Source organism: Gekko japonicus, unplaced genomic scaffold (genome assembly GCF_001447785.1).
Source record: "Gekko japonicus isolate JY-2015 unplaced genomic scaffold, Gekko_japonicus_V1.1 scaffold1701, whole genome shotgun sequence".
Lineage (NCBI taxonomy): Eukaryota > Metazoa > Chordata > Lepidosauria > Squamata > Gekkonidae > Gekko > Gekko japonicus.
In genome coordinates this window covers 237,130-246,972 of record NW_015167586.1, presented here as the reverse complement: position 1 = coordinate 246,972, position 9,843 = coordinate 237,130, and the positions used below count along the sequence as shown (strand labels likewise).

Here is a 9,843-nt window from a genome sequence, read left to right as displayed (position 1 = left end):
GCTCTGAGACTCTCTTGGGTAGTGAAGGGCGGGGTGTAAATCCTATCTTTTCTTCTTCTTCTTGTGTGGTGGGCTAGTTGTGACAAATGGTAGGGAAGCTCAGTATTTCTGTATAAAGTTGTAGGGGCTTTATTGCAATGTGGTATGTAGGGGAAGGGAAAGGAGTTTGTAAGCCGCTCTGAGACTCCCTTGGGTAGTGAAGGGCGGGGTGTAAATCCTATCTTTTCTTCTTCTTCTTGTGTGGTGGGCTAGTTGTGGCAAATGGTAGGGAAGCTCAGTATTTCTGTATAAAGTTGTAGGGGCTTTATTGCAATGTGGTATGGCCTGATATTATGTTCTTATTCCAGTGTGGGGTGTGTGTGGGGCTTTCTAAGTTTCTAAGCAGTGTTCTAAGAAGGCAACTGTTCCTGGGGTTAGCCCAGCCCAGGGACATTGCTAGGGCGGTTCCCAGGCCTCCCTAAATTTCTGGGGAGCCCATCCCTAAATCCCACATGGGTCCACCTCCATAGATAATGACCATGCCTGTGATGTCACTAGCTCCTCCCTATGATGTCATTGGGTCCCAGTTCTTTTAATGACTTAGCAATGCCTCTGGCCCAGCCCCAGCCCCCCCCCCCGGAAAATTGGAAAGTCTACGCCCTTGATGGCAACTTACAGTAGTGTCCTTTGTTTTCTACCTGTACATTTCAGTGCATCATAGAGTGCATCATGGAGTAGCTTCTTGCTTCTTCGTACTGACTCAAGGAGACTGATAACCAGTTTCGTCAGAGATTGGTTTGCAGACACAGCAGTAAAGAAATCCTTGCAGATAGCAGATGTTAAGGTACAATCAGCCAGCCTGTAAGTGACACCTCAACATAAGCAGAAGTATTCATCTAATTCTTCTCTCCTTGCTCAGTTAAACACTACCATGAAGCTGAGTAGCATTAAAATTCATATATTGCAGGTCCCCCAATTTTAACACTGGCCACTTACAGTAGTGTCTCTACTTTACAGTCTGGATGTTTGATACCATCACAAAGCAGCTTCACTCCATTGTCTCTTAATTCATTGTTAGACAGATCTAACTCTTTCAGATGCTGGTTTTTACTAAGAACTTGGGCAAGATCGCTACAACAAGCTTGTGTAAAAGAGCAGCGAGACAACCTGCAGAAGAAGTTCAGAAAATAGCCATTGATTAGACGATTTCAAAAACTGCCTCTCTTTGCTTACATTTCCACACCTAGCTACAACGCCCCGGTTTATACAACAGCCACCAAAAACAATACCTTGAGAGTGAATAGCTTGAGCAAACTCTCTTTTATTGGTTCAAAAGGAGACTTAGTGAGAGCTTGCCACACCAGGAGGGAAACATTACACAGCTGGAGGAAGTGTAAGGGAAGCAGCCTTTAAGAAAAAAAAAATCACTTTTAACTAAAGGTTTCAAGACAGAGAGAATCTTCAACTGGAGACAGGACAGATGATAAAGCGGCTACTTCCCGTGTACAAAGTGTGTTGGACTCAGTGCTTGAGATATGTTATCCTGTATATATTTGCGTTTCAAGGACCCTGCGTTTCCTCCTGCACCACCTTACATAAGCCTTCCAGGTGCAGCCATACAGGTGCAAAGTAGACTGTCTTCTGGAAGACATGATTTTTTTAGTTCCCTGTGTTGACAAATCCTCTTTCAGCAAGATTTCCTGCTCAGCATCCAAGCAGTCTGATTGAGCCAGCTGGGATCAAGATGGGAAATTGGACCTTGTAAACAAAGTACCAAGTATGTGGCTGTAGGGTACAAATACAGCACTAAAAATGGCAATTTATTAATACATATAAATAACTATTGTAGGATAACAAACATTAATGTATGTATATTTCAATCCACAAACAATATCCATCAAGGGAAGACCATTTACGATTCACAACTATGTTCAAAATGTATTATATACATTGAAATATAAAGAAGGGTTAGTGGTCACAACCCAATAGAGTGTATAAACATTGATCCAACAGATTGCTCAAGACAACTAAACATAGTTTGAAAAAAGAACATGTTCAAAACCAACAGTAGGCTCTTCTACAATTCCATACATAGACAGTGTCCGTAGACTTCCAACCAGAAAGTAACTGCAATAGAAGACTCCCACTGTGGAAAGAATAACAGCCGAATGCCTCTCCCAGGTATAAATCAAGTGTTTCAATGATCTTCAACAGCGGCTGGTAAGACGGAACCCAATTTCCAAAATAACACAGGCACAACTCAAAATACTTCAATGGAATCCTAGGGCTCTAACCCTTCTTTGTATTTCAATGTATATAATATGTAGCTTTGAACATAGTTGTGAATCGTAGATGGTCTTCCCTTGGTGGATATAGTTTGTGGCTACATTTCTACACTATTGTCTTTGGCATATATATTTCAATCCAGCAAAATTCAAAGATTCCCCCTCCTCAAGAATGACAAATCAAAAGTAGCAATTTCACATATTTCTTCCCAGGGCTTTTTTGGTAGAAAAAGCCTAGCAGGAACTCATTAGCATAATAGGCCATACCCAACAGCAGGAACTCATTAGCATATTAGGCCACACCCCTGACAGCACAGCTCATTTGCATATTAGGCCACACCCCCATGTTACCAGAAGCGTGGTCATCCAGCCACACCCACCTTTTGCTTCTTATTCTCTTTACCTTGTTTGTTGTCAAAACTCAGGGCTTTTTGCATGTTAGGCCACACACCCCTAATTGTAGCCAATCCGAATGAGTTTCTGCTGTTGGGTGTGGCCTATTACGCTAATGAGTTCCTGCTGGGCGTGGCCAACTTGGGAGCCAGCCGGAACTCCGTTCCTGTGCGTTCCTGCCCAAAAATAGCCCTGTTTCAAATGGGAGAGAACCCTAAAGCAATGGCAAGTCCAGTTCACAACTCCTCTTTCAGATGAGACGGGTTTGTTTGTTTATTTATTAAATTTATGAATCATCCTGCTATCGCAGGGCTCTGGGCAATCTACAATAGCATTAAAAACAATGACCATAGAGGACAGTGAATTCAGACAGGCTATCAGCTGTGAGCTATAAGTCCGCAGAGACTTGGCTCTGCTTTGCTTGGAAGAGATGTGACCTTTGTGTCCACCATTTCAAATCCCTCAGAAGGCATTGGTTCCTGGCTACTTTGGAGTGAAGCTTGAGCACTGTGTGTTCCTAGAAAGGTCATAGGGAACATGCCTCTGGCCCAAAGAGGGGAAATGCCCACATCTTTGCAAACTGTGCAAACCCAGAACACACTTTTGCCAGGCCATGGCCAGGGAGCTTCCAGAAAGAGACCCCTTCTGAACTATATCAGAGAGGACAGAGCCCACTTGTCCTGAGGCTGGGCTACTGAACATCGAATCATAGAATCCCAGAGTTGGGAGGGGCCATACAGGCCATCTAGTCCAACCCCCCCCCCCCTCAGTGCAGAATCAGCCCTAGAGCATCCCTGATAAGTGCTTGTCCAGACACTGCTTAAAGACTGCGAGTGAGGGGGAGCTCACTCACTATCTCACTGGGCAGCTGATTCCACTGTTGCACAACTCTGACTGTCAAAAAGTTTTCCCTAATATCCAGCTGGTACCTTCCCGCCCTTAATTTAAACCCATCCTTGCGAGTCCTCGCCTCTGCAGCCAAGAGGAATAGCTCCCTGCCCTCCTCTAAGGGACAGCCCTTCAAAGACTTAAGGAGAGCAATCATGTTCCCCCTCGGCCTCCCCTTCTGAGCAACAGCTGAGCAACAGTCAAATATGAATTATATGGAAGATACCTTTCCCCATCTTCTTACTTTTTTGTTGCTGTTTTGCTCACAGATACTCACTTGAGCTTCTGCAGTCGGCAATCCAGATGTTTTAACCCACCGCACAATGAGATGATCCCAGAATCTCCCAGGTAATTTCCCGACAAATCCAGGTCTATCAGTGTCTGGCTGGCAGGGAACATACAGGAAAGTTCCCCACAACATGCTGCTGTCAGTTTGCAAAACTGTAACCTAAGCGAAAATTCAAGGTTCATACAGAAAATATCATGCGTTATTGATGCTCCAACTTTTTCCTCTGAGTGTCGGTCTTTAAGGGACAAATTAGACAAGAAGGTGGAACAATGCTTCATAGGTTGTCTCAATAACTTATGCAATAGCAGTGCGGTGATGCAAAGCATTTTCAAAAGCATATAGAAGTAATTGGTGCTGGAGAAAAAAAAAGATGGGGAATATTTGGGAGGAGACATGGGCAGAATTAACCATGTGCAGACATGGGCAGAATTAACCAATATCCTCCAGTTTGTTCCTGAAAAGGTCCTTTGTTGTGGTTATGTTTTCATCGGAAACATCTGGCTGAAATTTCTGCTACAATGGTTTGTTTTCGAGTGGGAAAATAGCATGCAAATTGAGTGTAAAAGTATATATCACCACTTCACCCATTATAAGCTGTGAGGATGCACCTGCATGCCCACTATCACAGTATGGGTAAACCCCTGGTAAACCAACCCTCACCTTTCTACTCCATATCGAAGGAAACAACTTTCTACTTCATATATTTCTGAGATCCCTCTAGTTTTCTGTGCTTTCCCCCACTGACCTCTTGGGGAGGTCACAGGGCACTGTCTGTGAATCCACATTTGCAATTTTTCTATTGTTTCCCCTTGCATCTCCATTCCCCCCTTTTAAAAAGCATCTTCTCCTCATAGTGACATTGTTCTGCTGGCAAGATATGGTCCTGTCCTGGTCCCGCCCAGGTGCTTCAAGGGAGAGAGACCACGGAGGACGAAGCGATGACGCAGGGGCTCCCTCCCTGCCCCCAACTTACCAGAGAGATGGAAAAGGCCAGGGGCAGCCCCGGGGGTGTGGCAGCAGGGTGGCAAGGCAGACACAGCCACACCAAAGAGCGTCAGGGGCCCGTGCTCAACTCCAGATGAGTGGGACAAGGCACGGCAGCATCAGGATGGGGTTGCTGGGAGGGCTGGCGACCAGCTGAGGCCAGAGCCATGGAGAAGGGCGGGCCAGGCCTCTCTGTGCACGGCACAGGCGATCCGGGGTGAGACCCTGACCTGCCCAGGCAACAATGGGCTCACTGCACAGTCCAACCAACGGGCACCAGGGAGGTGGAGGCGGAAGGAGCGGGGCCCACTGAAAGGGGCAGAGAGGGAGTGAGGAGAGGATAAGAGAGAAGAAGGGAGGCAGCCGAGGAGGAGATGGGACCAGCTTGGGAGAGAGCAAAAGAGAGAGAGAGAGAGAGAGAGCCCTATCTGCTGGAGAAAAAGCAAGGGAAGCTGGATCACCCAGAAGGGTGGAGGGGTGCCACAACTCCAAGCAGCCTCCATTCTGAGGCCTACTCTCCCTCTTCCTTGGGAATCCCTACCTCGGCCTTCACAATCCTTGTCTCCTGACCAATGAGGCCAATCTAGAGCCCCGAGGGGTGTGGAAGGCGGACTAACCCACAGGCAGGACGGTGACGGGAGGCCAGTCAATGGCTGACCAGGAAAGCTGTGACAGGCCCCTAGTGCAAATGAACCATGGTCCTGAATTCTCTCATGGTTCCCCCTCCCAAATCAGATAAGGAGATTGATAAACTAGATACACTTATCTTTTCTTACTTCTGTCTTCCTGCATGTTATCCTGTCTGCAAACTGTGGTGTAAGGGGATTTGGACCCTCACAGCTTGAGCTATCCCTGGTATCCAGCACTTATAGGGCTCAATTGGTAAGGTCCACGATGGTTCATATTCATGTAATATGTTAATGTTCTTTTGTGTATGGCAGGGGTGGCCAAACTTGCTTAACATAAGAGCCACACAGAATAAATGTCAGATGTTTGAGAGCTGCAGGACATGAACAAATATTGCACACATTTTTATTGGAAAATATGCAAATCTACCTCTTATTAACATTAAATGAGACTGCCAAAAATAAAAACAGAAGGGATAAAGCAGATATTGATAATGATATTTATTTGTCCGATAATATTTATTTATCTGAGAGAAAGAGAGAGAGAGGTGGAAAGAAAGAATGAAAGTGGAAAGAAAGAGAGAGAGAGAAATAAAGAAAGCAAATAGGTGAGGAGGGAGGGGAAGGCACTGAGAGAGAGAGAAAGCAACAAAGGAAGTAAAGATGGGGGAGGAAGGGAGAAAGAGGGGAAGGAAGGGAGAAAGAGGGAGAGAAGAAAGGTGAAAAGAAAGAAAGATATGGAAAGAAAGCAAATAGATGGAGGGAGGGATGGAGGAAGGGGGGGAGAGAGAGAGAGAGAGAGAGGTGGAAAGAAAGCAGATAAATGGAGGTGGGAGGAAGAGAGAGTTGGAAAGAAAGCAACTTTAACTTTCAATGTGTTCTCCACCTCCCCACACCAGCTGGCTTGGCTTGGAGAAGGGATTTAAAGAAACAAATGCCTTTTCTAAGCCAGCTGGGGGGGGGGGAGCTTTGAGAATACATTTAAAGTTTGCTTTCTTTCTCTGCTCCCCTCCCCCCACCTTACGCCTACCCAGGGAGGGGAACACTGGCTGGAGAAGGGAAGAGTGATCGGGGAGGCATGCCTCCCCTCTGCTTCCCCAGCTGCCTTGCCAGGAGCCGCACAATATGTGTGAAAGAGCCACAGTTTGGCCACCCCTGTTATATGGTAAAGTAACATGTGGAATGGATCTCAGTTAACATGTTACCTGTGATTGCTGCTTGGCGCCAATCGTTAGGCCATGGCTAACGGGATAGTATCTGCTGGTATTATCTCTATATACCATATTTTCTGCAATTTGGCATTGATTTACTGTTGATACTTCTATTGGGAGTGTTCAGGATCCCAACTATACCATGCCAACACTGTGCCAATGTTATCAGGTGCAGTGGAATCGCAGGATTGCCTTCGCAATGGGAGAAAACAAATACAGGGAACAAATAATATGGGCTTATTTCTGTTTTAGCTCACCTCCTACAACTCCTCTAAAAGGAAAATGAGACCTGTACTATAATGTGCATATAAGAGGCAACTGTGACAGACGGCACTTTAAAATCATGTAAGTGCTGTGTAAACAGGCTGTGAAGGGTTAATTCCTCACGGAGCCAGGGAACCTTGAGTGACAGGCTGCTCCAAGGAATTTGTTTGGTTAGCATCAGTTGAGCAGAGAAAGACTTGACAGCTGAACGCTGAGGAGTGGCAGTCTGAATTCAGCCCTGACTGAGAATTCATTTATTTATTTGTTTATTACTCAAATTTATATTTCGCCCTCCCCACAAGCGGTCTCAAGGCGGATCACAACACAATATCAGAAACATATTAAAAATTTCAGACATTTAAAATATAGATATAAGCAATTAAGATAATTTAAAACAACATAAATTAAAACAGAGCGCACTATTTATCCTCATACAGGTTTCCAGCTAGCGCCACTGGTCTCTCGAACTTCTTAACCTGGGCCACGTGAGATGGTAGCTTCAGCAGGGGAGGCCGAGATTTTATTGGACACCCGCCTTCTCAGCCAAAGGCCTGGTGGGATGGATCCATTTTGCAGGCCCTGTGGAATGGTAACAATCCCACAGGGCCCTGATCTGTCAGCAAGCTTCCAAAGGTTCTTTCCTGTTTATGTATAATTTCTTCTCCCTCCAGTCTCGCAAGTGCGTCCAGCCTGTCATGCGCACAGCTTCCCATTTGTCTGCATTCCTTTCTATGAACGCTAGTCTTGCTTTGATGTAATGCTATCTCGCCAAGGCCACAGGTGGAAGAGCACAGAAGGCTTTGCTTAGTCTTTAATGAGCAGTAGTTGTGGGAATGGGCTAATTGTTTATAGTTAAGGAACCGTTGCTTCTCAGGGTTTAAGCGCGAGCGGGGCCTCTTGGCCGCGCGCAGGAACCATATCTATTGGCTATTGTAATTATGAACTTGCTTTATCCTTTCATGCACCTCAACCTTCGTTATTCTGAACAGTGCTCCTGTTCTAGTGCTTCATGGCCTCAATAAAATAAAACCTTCTTACAAGTGTGTACTACGTCGTTTGCTGTGGGGGACCTGACATGATCTCAGGTGGGTGCACGTTCCACCAGGCCAGCGCCAGCGCCAGAAAATGCCCTGGCCAAGGCTAAGCAGATATCCCTTGGGCCTGGTGATCACCAGTGTCTAGTACTGATGAGTCTGAGTCTAGCCCTGATGGAGAACTGGGGAGGTTGGCAGGAGAAGTGGGTAGATCGGAGAAGTCTACGATTCGGGCCAGAAAACAGGGAGATAGCTCTGAAGAGTGGAGAGATCCCTGGTCTGGTGTGTTTAGAAACTGCCTTTTTAAATCCTGAAGAGTCAGTTAAAACTCAAGAAAGTGTACTGGTGTGTTTAGTCAAGGAGTTTGGGTACTGGACGGATTATCCCCGTCTTCTGGAAACCAAAAGAGTCAAATATAATCAAGACACACTGTGAAAAGCTTAAGAAACGTTTACCACTGATTTCAACTGACCTTTCCCTGTTCGAAAACACTGACTCCCAAACGTCTCTTCGCTCAGAAGCCAAACCATCTGGCTACTGATCCAAATGTTAGAAAGACGCATTTGCAAAAGACCAAAGGCGAAAAGATCTCTTTTCCCTCCAGATCAGCTGTTTTATTTTCTCTCTCAGCTGATGTTGGCCAATCAGATGGCAAGTAGAGCAGCCAATCACATAAGCTCTTCTCTGCAGGGAAGATTAACTCAAGAACTCCCTGAATCTCTGATACAAGCAGGAATTTTAAAAGCCTGCTTTTCTTTGCAATCCACCAGTCCAGCCTCCTACAGAATCGGGGGGGGGGGGGGGGGATTGTGATTCCCAAGTTCTTCCTCGTTCCCATGATTTCTCACAGGCCCACAGCAAGTATCAGCATAATGTTATGCTCAGAATACCTACCTCAAATTCAGCAGCTTGCAGCTTGGATGTTTTAGCCCTTCACACAGTATTATTACTCCTGAGTCTCCAAGCATATTCCTTGACACGTCCAGCTCTGTGAGGGCCTGGCTTGTGGTGAGAACAGAAGACAGACCTTCACAGCTTCCGGCTGTCAGGCAGCATCTGGACAAGCTGTATAAAGCAGAACAATATGTATAAAATAAGTACAAGTGCTTAATTAATCCACTTTTCTCAGTTCTAGCATCAGTATCTCCAAAAGAGACTTCAGTTCAGTGATCCACGCTGCTGGCAAATAAGGCCTGTTTCATAGGGGTGTGCAACCCCCCCTTTTAAATTTGGGTATATTGAACCCGAATAATATCAATATTGAGGAGGAGGAGGAGGAGATTGGGTTTATACCCCGCCCTTCACTACCCAAGGGAGTCTCAGAGCGGCTGACAATCTCCTTTCCCTCCCCCTCCCCACAACAGACACCCTGTGAGGTGGGTGGGGCTGAGAGAGCTCTTGACAGAAACTGCTCTTTTTCAAGGACAGCTCTTGTCAGAACTAGGGCTTGCCCAAGGTCATCCAGCCAGGTGGAAGTGGAGGAGTGGGGAATCAAACCCGGTTCTACCAGATTAGAGTCCGCACACTTAACCACTACAGCAAACTGGTGTATTGACAAATATTCCCAAATACCAATACTGGTATGATTTCCGGATTCAGGAAATTTTTGGGAAACCTGAATGTATTTTTGTCCATTATACCCTATGAGGCTATTATAGTCAATGGCAAATCTCCTAGGGTATATTCAGTGGTTGGGAGGGTGTGTGTTGAAATAGAGGCACCGATTTTGCAGCATAGCTGCTGGAACCTCTCCCCAAAAGAACCCCCAAGTTTCGAAAAGATTGGACCAGGGAGTCCAATTCTCCATTGTTTCCAATGGGGGGGGGGGAGGAATAGCAAGGCAATACAAGCCCAGCAGAATGTCCCTGAGAATCTTTGCAGTAAGAGAAG

General features: G+C 45.9%; 1 protein-coding gene across 1 annotated transcript in view; it reads right to left on the bottom strand.

The window, feature by feature from the left end:
* The window catches only part of LOC107112728 (NACHT, LRR and PYD domains-containing protein 12-like), a 51,691-nt gene that overhangs the window by 22,117 nt on the left and 19,731 nt on the right, over positions 1-9,843 (bottom strand). Inside the window, exons 5-7 of the mRNA XM_015413917.1 lie at positions 8,848-9,018; positions 3,823-3,993; positions 976-1,146 (exon numbers count right to left, since the gene is read on the bottom strand). Coding sequence (XP_015269403.1) covers positions 976-1,146; positions 3,823-3,993; positions 8,848-9,018 — 513 coding nt within the window. The remainder of the gene's footprint in view (positions 1-975; positions 1,147-3,822; positions 3,994-8,847; positions 9,019-9,843) is intronic.